Source organism: Cygnus atratus, chromosome 1 (assembly GCF_013377495.2).
Source record: "Cygnus atratus isolate AKBS03 ecotype Queensland, Australia chromosome 1, CAtr_DNAZoo_HiC_assembly, whole genome shotgun sequence".
Taxonomy (NCBI): Eukaryota; Metazoa; Chordata; class Aves; order Anseriformes; family Anatidae; genus Cygnus; species Cygnus atratus.
The window spans coordinates 66,335,761-66,350,218 of NC_066362.1; the positions used below are offsets into that span (position 1 = coordinate 66,335,761).

Below are 14,458 nucleotides of genomic sequence, written 5' to 3' on the forward strand. Positions count from 1 at the left end.
AGGCCTGGATGTGGGGGAAACTGAAGGACCAAACTGGACATGTGCAGGCCACAACAACAATTCAAAAAAGGACTTCATACAATAAATCTGAAAGAGTTTCATGGATACAAGAGCGAATTCTCAGTCACACTTCTATAAACAAAGAACAGAGATGGAGAAAAGTTGCAATTTCCAACCCTGAACTACTCCAAACATACTAACTTCTGTTTAGAAAAAAGGAGCCTTTGGCCAGTGAATGATCTATATGTAATACAGGATCAAGTTCTAATACTTAGACAAAAGCACACCTACTGAATTTCTAAGAAGCATATGTATACCTTAAAGGTAGACGTGGCCCTTTTATTTCCGTTCTATTTTGCTGCAACTCAAAACTGAAGAAGGCTACTGTAATTACCAATTACCCTAGAGTAAAGTCTCAGAATCTCCAGTGCATTAGACAATCATCAAAATGATGCTTCTTCTGAGCTAATGCTGACCTGTGTTTCTATTCTAAGAGGTTGAAGAAGCCCTATCACCCTCTGAAAAAAGAAAATTGGAAATATATTTGTAAGTGGGATGTCTGGTAACCGATTTAGTCATTTGTACAAAGCAGTAATGAAGAGAGAGGGACAGAGCATGCAGAGGGAATCACCTGCTGCCTGGGATACGGTGGAGAGGAAGGTGGAGTGGAAGAAGAGAGCATGATCACTTTTTTGGGGCAGGTCCGACAACGTTCCTTACTCCTCATCTTTTTTTAAAACAAAAAAAGAAAAAAAAATCATAATAATGGTAGAAAAGCTACGATAACATTACCCTTGACTTTGTAAGACAGGCTAGAATGCATAAGCTTAGAGACCGTGATCCTATGCTCGTAGCTCTTATGAATGACCTAAAGCCACATTTTATCCAAGCTGAAAGAGAGAAAATTTTCACCCATATTCACATGATCACACATCCATTTGACAGATAATTCTAGAGACAGCTAATAAACATGTAGTTATAGCAATAATCAATTCAACCAACAGTTTCTGAGTCAAGGTCTTATGCTCAGTCAAACGTAAAACTTGAAACTCTTGGTAGCAGAGTTGGACTGCTCTTGTTGCTTCGTGAAAAATTACTTAGTGCTGTGCCTTGCAATGTTTAAGAATATCCGTCCTGTTGACCTGCTTACTCTTGCTTGCAGCTTATTAGCAATACAACTCAAGTCACAGGATCCTGTTCTCAGCTTCTCTACCTTACAGATATTAAACCGTCTCAGGCGAGTTAAACTGTGCTTTGCCATTCTACTAGAAGAGAAATACAGCTGCTTTCAAGGCAGTATGTAGCCATACTAAATAAACTGAATACTATACAATGCATATATGTCCTCATTTTTATATACCGAAAGAACATGCCTTGCTAGTTCTTTATGTCCCTGCTACGTACAGTCTTTTCTCCACCATTTCTAGATATTTAATGTATCTTATGCTTGCTTTTTTTTCCTTTTCTTTTCACCGGAGCATATCTGGAAACTGTTGCACTGAAAAAAGAAATGCTTGTGTATCCAGAATCACTGCAAGATAGCCTCCAAAGAAACAGCGTGCTGTGTAAAGATATTATAGATATTCATTATGGTCCTGACAGCTGAGCTGGTGCTAACATCTGTTTGGGTGTTCTCTTCCCCTTCACCAAAAAAGTCAACTGTAATTCAAACAGATGCTACAATCAACTTAAACTAAGCCACGTGATTTTGCACTGAAGTGGATGAGGAGCATTCAAAAGGCTCAGCTGTGAAGGCACTAATCTCTAGCAGAAAGGGAGGTAACATTTTCAATCACTACAGCTGTTCACAGACTGTCATCCGACCATGGCCTAGTTTGCATTTGAAATTTCTGTATATTCCCAAACTTGTGTAATTTTCCACGGCAGATCATGGAATATAACATTGTATGGGTATATGAAGTACATATTCAGTCCTCCAGTAGGATGCACCTCTAAGCATGCAAAGTCAAAGATGGCTACAGGAACAAGGAAAGAAAGACTTATTAACATATTTAAATGAGAAATTAAGTAGGAAAACAGTATTTGCAGAAATCATTGGTATAAGTTCTCTTCTGCTGAGATTTCAGCTCCAGCCGACTGGTCATCTCACATATTACATATCTTTAAAAATCACAATTCCAACAGAATTACTGAGAAGGGTTTTTACCAACACACTTTTATCACATATCAGGAAATCCTCTTGAAAGAACAAGCATCAGATGTCCAGAGGCAGAAGAGATTTGTGCTGTGCAACACGTGATCTCTATCTTACAAACATCTTCATACACATCAGTGATTTACACCTGTGCATTACACACATACCTTCTTGTTATTAGGAGACTATGTAACTATGGCAGAAAAATGCCAAAGACCATAAGTTCAAAGACTGGAATCCAGGCCAAAATTCAGTTTGAAGGGCTAGTCTCCCACACCATAACCAGTCAGATACTCTTCTGGATAGACTACATGGCTTTCCAATAGCTTCATGATCCCTGATGAGATGCTCTTTCCCAAAAGCAGTGAAAATGGAAAGCAACAGAACGCAACGTGGAAGATATTTTAGCACGACTAGAGGTTAATTTGAGATTATCCACCATACCACAAAACGCAATCCAGCTTTTTTTAGGAGATACCATATCACATAAAAAATTGCACGTTTCTCCTGTGCACATACACAAACATTACCTTCATGCATTACCAGCTGCTGCTGAGATGTTCACAGTAGCATGAACCCAGTTTTGACAACATAGATCAGCATTCCCAAATTGTAGTTCAACAAATCAAACACTGCAATCTAATTCAGGAGGAAAATGCAGGCCACACTGAATGCTTACAGCAGTAGACTGAGGAGGTTTTTAACGTGCTTGATCCTTTCAAGGTTTTCCCTTTTCAGAAGAGATAACAAGAAGGTCTTGTGATGAAAGTAAAAACCACTTCAGAACAGATTCTGCCAAGACTTCACTCTTTCTAGGAATTCTGTCATACCAAGCCATCCCTATCCCACCTCTACAGCAGACACAGAGACACTCTGTATTATAAACTGAAACTGTTTGGCTGGTAACTCTTTAACTCCACGGAACAGCAAAATTCCAGACTTAAACTGATAAGCAAGGACAGCTAATGAAGTCCACCTGACAGACACTGACAAGCCACAGCCTAAGGCAGATGTAAATTCTCCAAAAAAACTGGTGGTCCAACCCAGACCACCTCCTACACAAACATCCAGTTCTCTCCTATAATTATTCTTGCTGCTTTTGCAGTACACTTTCCTCTTCCATGCAGCTTCCAAGATGCAGGACCAAACCTATCAATCACAAGACAGGAAACTGTCCTTCTCCCAAGTACCCCTGAGGACCTCAACTGCATTCTGCCTGTGGGCAAGTATATGAGGCAACTTGTTGTCTTCTTCAAAAGCAGGTCACCACTTTGTCCCCTTCAGGAACTGCTTTGCTCCTCTTCAAAGGCCTCCTCAGTAGAAGTCTTTCATTATGTGATATATCTTATGCAGAATCACTGAACAGAATATTCTGCTTGTGAACTCTGACATTTGTGCCAAACAAGAGACCCTTTACCATACCTTCATGAGCAGATCTTTCTAGCAAACACAAATCCCCCCTGAAGACCTTGTCAGGAGCCATACCACTGCTGTTCAGCATCTCCAACAACATGGACTGGTACCCAGCCCCAACTCCACTGCTGGTGACCTGTGGCCCAGGAAATAACTTTGTAGTTAGTTCCTAACGTCACTGTAGAAAGCTGTTTTAGTACCGAAGTAACATGCAGTCTCACAGCAGTCAGATTCCTTGTGCTTAAGCAAACAGAATTAAGAATCTTCAGCAGTCAGCCGAAGCACTGCTTCAGCAACAAATTCCCACAGGATGGATTTCTGTCCAAGCTTGACAAAGCTGGCTGCTTGGGTCAGTGCATGGCTTCCAGCCTCAGCTGATCTCTGATCAGTCCAGAAGAAATGGTCCTATATATTCCCAATTAGTTTTTATGTGAAGACCATTGACGTCCTTTATTTCCCTGGGCAAGTCCTAAGGAACCTTTAGAATAGGGACCATATAAACTGTTTCTTCGATCCTAATGTATTCTGCATATTGTGCATCTTTGAGACCCGCTTTTATTCTTCTCCATTTCATTGTTAGATGAAAAACATTGCAAAATCCAGAATGAACTCTGGACCCAAGAACCAACCATCTTCTGCTGACACAGTAAAGCTCATCAAAGAAAAAAGTCAAGCAAATACTTCAGGACCAATCCTGAGGGAAAAAGCACCCACAGACAGCCATCAATGTCTCTGCTGAATAAAAGGAGGGTGACATAAGCCATGTTCATCAACTGACCTGGTAATGTACAGCCACATACACTCCTTCTGTATCACTTCTTTGGGTTCTCCCCTATACCTGGAAGTATTCTTAAAAATTGAAATCTGTCTTAATCATGGATGATGAGTATCCACCTGAAAGTCCTCATTAGCTTATAAAGAAGATTTTGATGAGAAGGTTGAAGAACAAAGAATGACTCTGGAAACTTAAATGTAATATTGACATTTTTAAGACTCTATTGACAGTCCTACTGACAATTCCCCTCGTTTGGGTCTTCTTTGGAGAGAAATGTTCTAGATCATGGCACTGGTCATGACATGAAGCACTACTTGTGCTGAATACCTTGAGGACAAAGTTCACCATGAATCCATAAACACACAAAAAAGTGAACTTCCAAACTTCTTCCTCTTGACTCCAAAAGCATGCTATGATTAAATTGCAACCAGAAAGAAACAGATGTTTCTCTAAATTATGGCTGCCAGGAAAATATATCTCAGCACTCTCAGAAACAAGAGGAGGTGATTTGCACAGGGAAAGAGAGGAAGCAGAGGAAGCCAGTGAGATAAGTATCCCTGTTTGCCTGAAAAGATTGTTTGTCACACGCCTTGCTTTCAAAGTGCACTGCTGAAAGAAAAATACCGGTAATGACAATGGGCTAAAACATACAAAAGAGAAAATAAAATATGATACCCACTGATCTTTCTTCTGTTGTTCCTTATTCTGTCACTGTTTGTGGCAGAGAATCTAAAATTTACTTAATCCACAGTAATACAGGAATCTGCAATGCAATGAAGGTGAGAAGCTCGCAAGGAAAGCTAAGTTTGTCACAGAGAAAGGAAAACCACAGAAACTGAAATGTCTCTTCTAATTGCAGAACACTTAATATTTCACATGAACAGCAAAACTGACAATCAATTTTACTCTTTACACCAATGAAGAGCTTTAATACCACAGATGGCATGACATCTTTAACCTCATTGGCTGCAATAATTGCCTACTCTATTCTCTTTTGTTTTCTAAGAGAATAATCTAGAAATACTCCAGACAATACAACGTTGCTTTATAGGCAAGGCTTCTGATGAAACATCCACTGAAGACCCAGGAAGATGAAACTAGCAAAAGACAACAAGGTAAGTTTGACTAAGTCCTCCTGAAACAACAAACCATGCATTATTACCAAAGGCAGACTTTGATTTTATTCATTATAAGTTAAACTATTTAAAATAATGGACTCACACATTAAAAAGGATGTTTTTGCTGGAAAAGGACTGGTTTAAAAACAGGATAGTGATAGCTGGTGTTGGGTGCAGGCAACATATCATATTCATAATCAATTTCTTTACCTGTTTCCACTGGGGCATGGGAGCTAGACGGCCCTGCTCTCGTCTGCTGGATGGTTGGTTGTGAACACGTTCTTGATAAGGCAGGACAGGTTGCTGTATGCAGGTTGTAGGGAAATTGGGTTGGGACCAAGGAGGGATGATAGAATAGCAAAGGAAACTCGAAGAAAGCCGAAGGAATGAGAGACAGAATCAGACGGACAAACATTTAACAAAAAATAGGGTAGAGGAGAATTCATTTAGCCAGTCATATATAAAAAGGGAAAAGACATCAACAAATGGGAAACTGCACTTCTTTTTTGACCTTCACTTTATTTTCATTACTTCTTCAATTCAGCCCGGTTATTCCAGCCAATATGCAGTGGCTGAGGAAACATTTGACTGGTAAACAGTAAAATAAATGTCACCGTTTTGAGATTATGCTATGCTACCAACACCACTGTGCAACGTAGCATACATACACCTGAACTAGACTTAAAGTAGCTAGATAAGGTCCTGTTCACAATCTGGCCAGGGCAGCACAGAGCTTGGCACAAGATAGACTATGCAGCAGAGCAAGAACTCAGGCACTTAAACCATACTGAGCCTTATACTGCTGACACTACACAGCTTAGCAGCATCTTGAAGTGACTCGGCATCACTTCAAAGATGACTACCCTGCAGTTGCAGTAGTTCAGATAATATCCTGAATAACCGGCAGTTGTCAGGAAGCCTCACTTGAAATGATATAAATATCCTGATTGCAATGAAATTCCCAGACATTTATCTGCTGTGCTTACATAAAGATAAAAATACTTAATCACAGTTCAGAAGAACAAACATATAACCTGACATGAAAATGTTCTAATCGGAAATTAAATGATAGCTCTTGGAGGTGAGAAATGGGATGTTCCTGGAAAGCTTTTCAACAGCAAAAGTAGTTATACAAGAAACTTAATTGCTGGTAAGGTGTTTTTGAAAGAGATCACATAATACTGTCAGTAACAGGAAAGTAGACTTTCATTAGGAAGCTCACCATCCCATACTCCTAAATGTAATTTTTTTCTCTTTTGAGTAACCTTCATTCTTCCCCAGGACAGCCTTTGAAGTACAAGAGCACCACTAGCATCCAGTCTTGAGGAATGTATGTTATTACTCATGATTTTCTGCCATGATTCCAAAATACAGTGTTTTATTAACCATCTCATACCTGTCTTCGTAAGGTTGAGGACTGCACTGGTGCATTCTCCTCAAACTTGGCCAGTAGCTGGGTTGCCATGGACTTGACTTTGTTCTGATTCCCAATGGCAGCATCAATTCTCCTCTCCGTCAGGGCACTCACCAATGTAGGTCTTTCTTCTCTGTAGCTTCGAGGGACGTCCTCCTATCAACCAGTGAGATCAAAATTTAACAGATACATCCAGACGACTTTTTCTCTCTTACCCTTTGGTGCAATAGATTTCTAACAGTGTAGAAAACAAATCTATTGGTATGCATTTGCAAGCTCACATTTTAATTGTCTTTGGTATGCCATCAAATGTTCTGATAAGCTATCTTTCCAACCTTACTTGACACAGTTAACTACCCGAGAGACCACAGTTGAAACACTCATGAATCTGCTGGCATAAAGCAAAGTGATATCTTCAACCCTTGCTGACAATTCTAAGTACTAACTTTTAGCTCACTTGTACCCATTTGGCTATAAGCACTTGAACTGAAGGATTACCTTGCGGAGCATAGCAGTTATGTATGCCTTTTGCACTAACTGAGACTACAGTTCAACTATGAATGAAATCCCTGACTCTACTGCATGATTTTACTAAATGAAACTTTATTATTGGTGCACTCACCAAATCAAAGTAAATTACAATAAAAATAGAATACGGAGCAACTGCAATATCTCATTTGTAGTGTACTCTTCTTTCATAAGCATCAGTAAAATATTTCCTCTATAAATACAACAAAGCATAACATCTGAAGAATTAATTTTAATTTAGAAATTCCCACATAAGCCCAGTCTGGATACAGAAAATGAAAGGACTGAAATGGGAACAAAAAAATGTACCAGGTATATTTTTCTCCCTGACACCTTCCTTACTATAATACTTACATCCTCAGATTGGCTGGTTTTCCTCCTCTTTCCTGCACCATCCAGTTCCTTTTCTTTTTTGTCCTGAAAACAGAGTAAGAAAGAAAGAAAACAAAGATAAGGATTCTCATACCTTTCTGGTCTGAGACAAATGTCATGAGTGCACTTAAATAAGTTTTGTAACTGATTAATTCTCTAGGTCATTCCCCATTTGTTTAAAGAAAGGTGTTTTTTTTCTGTTGCGTGTCACCCCCCCCCCCCCCACTTTGGGGTTTCACATACTGGAAACTCTACCTGACATTCTTCAACACCTCCAACAAACTGGGAACTGAGCAATCAATTGTGTTCCAATACAAAGTATATCCCCACATTCTACCAAAAAGCTAGGATTTTAAGACCGAAGTATACCACCAATTGAGAGTGCATATTACCAATGTAATTCTAAAAGTCATGTATTGTCTCATGACAAGAGCTGAAGAACATATGGTCTTTTGTAGATACAGAGCAGACAGACACATCCATTTGTAGTACCACCTACTTGGACAGCAGCCTAATAGACACAGCTGTTATCAAGACCAGGGTATGGTTACCTTTGGAGTACGTTTCCGAGAGATGCTTTGTCCCAGTTTACTGAGAAAAGAGATAGGAGATTTGGTACTGGCAATTAGGGCAGCTTTTTCTTCTGCATTCAGGTCCACACTATCTGTTAGCAAAAACAGGTAGGACAAGGGAATGCCATGAAATTATTTCTGCAGTGGTATTATTAAAAACACAACTGAAGGACTCACCAATTTTTTTTTTTTAATATACCACTCTTTTCCTTAAGCACTCTGCACAAAATAATTGTAAAGAGTCCCAAATTAATAGCTTTCTCAGATATGTTTCTTTCTTCATTTTGCCAAAATCAGTTCTACTTCTAGGCTTTATAAACACCCAGAATAAATACTGTATTTACTTTCATAATTGAAGAGCATCATGATTATCAGTATTAGTAACAAAAGTTCAGAGTTTTGCAAATAATACCTAACTTATATAGACTGTATTTTTAAATGGCTATTAAACACATTTTTTATTTTTTCCCCCAGAATTACAGACGTGAATCAGATATATCTTAGAATTTGAATTAAGATCATCAGTAATAAAGAAAAAGCTCTTACATTATTAAGATTTAGAGATGGGCAATATTCACTTATGTTAAGCAACTATATCCTACAGTTTTAATCAAATATCTTTCATTCCTGCCTCTCATTGGCCTGAAGTCACTCTCATCACTCATGGATGGTAAAAAACAGATATAAAATTTGGCCAGTATTTTGAAGTTACCTACTAAACAAATACTATCAAGGGATTTCACATTAGTGAAGACAGATGAACCCCTAAATAATAGCAAGAGAGCAGAGAAGTCGTCAAATAGTGAAGTGAGTTTAAACTTTTGAGACCATTACTTTGTATTTATTAACTCCTCTTTTTGCTCTTGTCTTTATAAACACCAATAAGACATCTTATTGTAATGTAAAGTTAGTGAGTGACTAGTATAAGTACATGTGGAAGAAGCACAAAGACAACTTAAGCTCACACATTCATTCTGCAGCTGTCTTTAAATCTTAAAGACCTGCCCCAAACTCCTTACCACTAGAGGGGATGGTGTCTTTGAACATCTCATAGAACTGTGTGAGGTACATCACCATCGACAGTTTATCTGGTTCACCAACAGATGCCATTTCCTTTCCAGTCATAATGGGAGATATTCCAAACTCTTTTTCAGCAATGTCAAAGGCCAGCTGGTTATTCTTCTCCACATTGTGTTCATCCAAAGAATCAAAGTCTCTGCAAAGGGCAGGAAGAGGGCATGCACTCAATCAAGTGGAAATCAGTCTTCTGAAAGAAATCAGGGATCCACTGCCATTTTTTTCTGAAATCTCCCAAATTTACTTGTCAACATACCTTTTGTATTGCAGAGTTGATGCTATTTAATTATGGTGAACTTTGACTCAAACTTAACTCTTTTTTCATTTGTTGCTCCTCCAATAAACCTAATTTTTAATTCTTAAGAACTTGATTATTCCCTGAAATACATCTTCACTTCCTCCTTTGCTGGAAAACTCTACCACTTTCCTGTATGTAAAATCTTTTATGTGCTTGGACTAAATTAAGTCCTAAATGAAGCTTCTCTTTGTCCCCATTTTTCTCGACTGACCCCTTATTTTGTTCTATTTTTTCCAAAACTTGTAGAACTATATATATATGTGTGTATATATATATATATAAACAAAGCTAAAACTCTATAAAAAGTTACATAGCTTACGGAGAGTTATATGAACTATCTGAAAAGCAACACAGTATAGAATACTTTCACTTGAACCCTTCACAAGTTATATAGCTATTAAAAAGAGTAGCTCAGTTAACTTGAGTGCACCGGTAGTAAAGCAATTCAGTGCACATGGAAGGGAATAACCACACAATTATTTAGCATGCTTTTTACTGGATTATGCCTTTAATTACATCTCTGGCATTTATTTTTTCTAATGTCCCTTTGGGAAGCTGAAGTCACTGCAGATTTCAATTGAACTACCAGAGCCTTTGCTACTAATACTTCTGCCAGCCACTGTTTTCCTGTTCTAGAATGTGGCTACTGCTTTACTCAATATATAGTGTAAGAGGACGGCCTCTCTTTCATCCAAACAACATGTTAGTTTACAAACAGCAACATTCAGGTAGTGAGTCACTACTTCTGTAAAGGGCAGCCTTAAAGTTTTTAAGAAGTTACTGTCAAACAGGAGATTAAAGGTCTGTGTAGAGACTTGTTCACAAGAAATTTAACTGAAGCTATCAACTATTCCTGACTAATTTCACAGAGAAGAGCTGTTTGACAATAATGAATTTCAGACAGTACCAATCTGAAGTTTAATTCTGTCAAACCATCCAGAAAAGAAAATGACAACACATTTACCTTCATATTCATCAAGCTATTATGACCTTCCACTCTGCTGGTGAATCACTGTACATTAGCTTTTATCAGGCTTAATTGACTTAATTTCAATCCATTTCTTCATAAGTCACAAACACATTGCCTCACTCTCAATCGTATTTGTTTGAAATATAACTAACATTTTGCCCTTCCCAGATCTTCAAAGAGCCAATTACTTACATTAAGTCTGGACGGTATCTGTGGATAATGGCACACAAAGCTAAGCCACTTTTCCATGACATCGTGAGATCTGTAACATTTACACCAGCGTACCCATCTGTCTGCCTCTGGCACCAATTGAGCAATTTGCTAGAGCGAGCTACAGACTCTGTAAGAAATCATGTTGTTAAGTAGAAACACACAAAATCTCTTACATGAATCTTAACTACATCATAAAAAATATGAATAGGCAAATAAAACCTTCGTGTAAACAATATGCTCCTTCTACAATGGGTAACAGGACAAAATTATTATTATTTTTAAAGGCTATGATATCTATTTTAAATCCACGAACGGATTTTTCATTTGCTAAAAAGTAATTATAGAAGTTATATCTTGCCCGACATTTCACCCCAGCCCTTGTATAAGAGCCCCAGGAATTATAAAGCAGTCACAAAGGCTTGTTTTAAATATTATCAAAAGGATAAACAGTAGTACAATGCTCTCTGAAGTCCAGATACACTATTTGTAATGCAAGAATTACAAATGTACTTTTGCAATTGTTTCTTTCCTATTGAAAGCCTTCCATTAGAAGTGCTGACCTGTTTTGACCTTGCCTTACTGCAAGATCTGACAAGATTACAGCCTAAAGGGACATGGTTGCAGGCCAAAGAATAAATCCAAAGACTACATATTCAGCAGTGAAAGCAGGCTCAGCAGCAAAGCACCATTCAGAGAGACCCCAATGCTATCTGGACATTCAAAGGCAAGGTGTGCAAATGGAAATGTTCAACATACTCCTCGGGGTACAGGCCAAGTAGACAGATACTGAAATGCTTCTCAGAAGGCAACTAGCTTTCAGAATAACATAAGTAAAGTGAGGTTCCATTTAGTTAAGCTAGGAGATGAGATTAAGTGAAGAAAAGCATAAACATGAAAGACTGTACTAGAAATAACTTCTGTTATTTTTATAAGAATTTTGTGTTTACTGTTAGAGTGAATTCAGGCAAGCCTCCTGCACTCTAAGTAAGGACATTGTTATAGGGATAAGGGAGGTGAAAAGCAATGCTTGTATAAGATGACATGTTCTAGAAATATTGCAGCATTATAAAGCAAGGAAACTAGGTAAACAACAATATATTTGCATGTTAATTGAAACTTGAAAGATTGGCAAAAAATCAGACTGCTGACAAAACAATTGCTGGATACTTTTTCTACAGCAAAAGAGCCTGACTAAACAATATACTAGTGACACTGCTCCACGTGCCCTGCACTAATTCAGGCCCAGAATACCAAAAGGAATGGAGCAGTAACAAGGCCTACCATTCCGAGTCAGCTTTGGTGTCCTGGAGTTCACAAAGTTCTCTATTTCCAGGTGAATGTCTTTCAAGTCTCCTGTATTATACAAGTGGCGTACCTAAAATGATGCAAAAAAAATAAAATAAAAATGACCAACATGCTATGTATCCAACATCCACAAAGAAAGGGCAGGAGGATAAGAAGGAGTCATCCCAAGGCAAAAGAAAGAAGACAAGTATTCTTATGTAGCAGAAAGCTCTAGCTCAAGAACTCCAGAACAAGGGACAATTTGTCAGTGCTGAATAGTTCGGATGACTGCTGCTGCTCAGTGGATACCAAATTGCAATGATAGACTGGTATACTAGACTTAGTACAAAGAAAATGTATGCACAGACACACATGTTTATAGATTTCAAGTATTATCACAGCATGGTTAAAACTGTCAAAATCAAAAATACAGATGATTTAAAAGCACATTTTTACAACTCCTAAACTCTAGACAAAAGAGGGATTAAAGAGCTTGACTCTTGTCTGATATATCTGCATCTCACTGCTTCCAAGTTATACTGCCACAGTCAGGTCGTTATCTGTCCCAAAACAAGGGCATAGTTTCACCTACGAAAAGACAATGCAGATTACAAATATTCAGAAGCACAATTCTTCTAGTTACCTGCTGTGGCCGCAAGAAGTTGACATTGATATTGGGATACCGGGTGGCTGGATCAATGCTATAATGGCTGAAGTTTTTACTCACATTCTCAGGGGTCGTCTGAGGCAGTAGCCTATAAATGCTTTCCCTTAGGAAAAAAAAACAAAAGTTTCTTTGTAAAGATGCATCACTATTAATACTGCTAAGAAAATCATAAAAGATATTTCCAAGATAATAGGGAACGACAAACAGTTTTGTTGTCTCTGGTACTTTAAAGGCACCTACATCTTCATCCAGTTTGCTATTGAAAGGCTTGTGACAGTAAGTCAGGCTCACTTTCTCCATGTAATACCAATAAGCACCAAGAAAAGACTCTTCATCTAATCTGCTTTGTAAAACTAGGACCAAGAACAGCTTCAGCATTTCTTATTCTTCTATAAATATACTTCAGCTTATCAGCTCCTTCGGATTTTTTTCTTCAGTTTAATTATAGGCACAAGCACCCCCTAAAAACAGTGAAAATCTGTATCTCCTCTCTTATCAATATATTTGCACTAGAAGGAATTGGAATAAATGATGAGATGTTGGAGGATGAGATTAGAACTGAAAGTGTAAGCATTTTTTCTACTACCTCTCTGCAAGAACTTCCAAAGGACTTGCTCCGAGTGACCAACTTCGTACCATCCAAGCAGAGTCCATTGCAGCCAAAAATCCCCTGGCTATTCCAGTTCCCATTGGCCAAAATGGCTAACATAATAGTTTCCAAAAAGAAGAACAGAAAGGAAAAACATCAGTTAGAGAAAATTTTAAACGAATACCATGAATATAGAGGGTAATCTGCTGGGAAATTACTGCTCAGTAATTAGCTTGAAGCTCTACTCCCACTGGGCTAGAGGAAGCTAGATGCATGGTGAATGTCCATGAGCTTCCTCAAAGCCAAATGTTCCTCTATTGCCAACAGCTATTCATAGCCTGGAGTATCTTAAGAACTACTCTTCAATACTGTACTTTTTAACCAACTACAAAATGCTAATTATTAACAGGCCTAGAGTAGGTTCCCACAGCAAGTATAATTGTCCCAATAAGAAGCACATGGAATAGATATAACTTCAGAAAAATCTCTGCACATATTTTCTTAAGCATGATCATTACCATCCTAAATATTCTGTTTTCCCAACATGCCTCCCTTCTTTCAAACCTCCCACTTTATTATATAATAAACAGCAGTGTTCCTCATAGTAATTGTCTTATAGGCAGCACACATTTCAGTGATGGGCGCAACAGTTTATGCTTACAATTCAATTCCCTGTTTACACACATTAAGTTTAAAACACAAACCTCTAAGAGACTGTCCCCAACCAGTGCCACAAGTAGCTGGTGGCCATTCTGCTCTCGCACCAGAGCTGCATTCTCTGATGCGTACATGCACGTGAAGTCAAACATTGCCACATCTGGCTGCCCGTAGTGATTGATGGCAAAGTCTAGTGAAGGCAGCTGCTGATTAGTAGAGAAGTCAGCTGCTTCTCTGGCATAGTTTAGCAAAGCCTCCTGGTCCACATTCTCCCGAGAGAGTAGTAACTCCGTATCAGCATAATCCTGCCAAAGAGAGACAAGTAAAAGTGAAACAGCCAAATCTAAAAGGTTGTT

General features: G+C 38.4%; 1 protein-coding gene across 5 annotated transcripts in view; it reads right to left on the reverse strand.

The window, feature by feature from the left end:
* MICAL3 (microtubule associated monooxygenase, calponin and LIM domain containing 3) overlaps nucleotides 1–14,458 on the reverse strand; it is a 158,955-nt gene that overhangs the window by 84,274 nt on the left and 60,223 nt on the right. For 4 of the 5 annotated variants that reach the window (XM_050715470.1, XM_050715459.1, XM_050715466.1 and 1 more), the window contains exons 8-17: nucleotides 14,150–14,407; nucleotides 13,443–13,558; nucleotides 12,833–12,959; nucleotides 12,187–12,280; nucleotides 10,885–11,032; nucleotides 9,367–9,563; nucleotides 8,327–8,439; nucleotides 7,758–7,820; nucleotides 6,858–7,031; nucleotides 5,672–5,764 (exon numbers count right to left, since the gene is read on the reverse strand). In XM_050715470.1, coding sequence (XP_050571427.1) covers nucleotides 5,672–5,764; nucleotides 6,858–7,031; nucleotides 7,758–7,820; nucleotides 8,327–8,439; nucleotides 9,367–9,563; nucleotides 10,885–11,032; nucleotides 12,187–12,280; nucleotides 12,833–12,959; nucleotides 13,443–13,558; nucleotides 14,150–14,407 — 1,383 coding nt within the window. Of the gene's footprint in view, nucleotides 1–631; nucleotides 728–5,671; nucleotides 5,765–6,857; nucleotides 7,032–7,757; nucleotides 7,821–8,326; nucleotides 8,440–9,366; nucleotides 9,564–10,884; nucleotides 11,033–12,186; nucleotides 12,281–12,832; nucleotides 12,960–13,442; nucleotides 13,559–14,149; nucleotides 14,408–14,458 lie in introns of all 5 variants that reach the window. The other variant, XM_035550765.2, reaches the window with a different exon arrangement.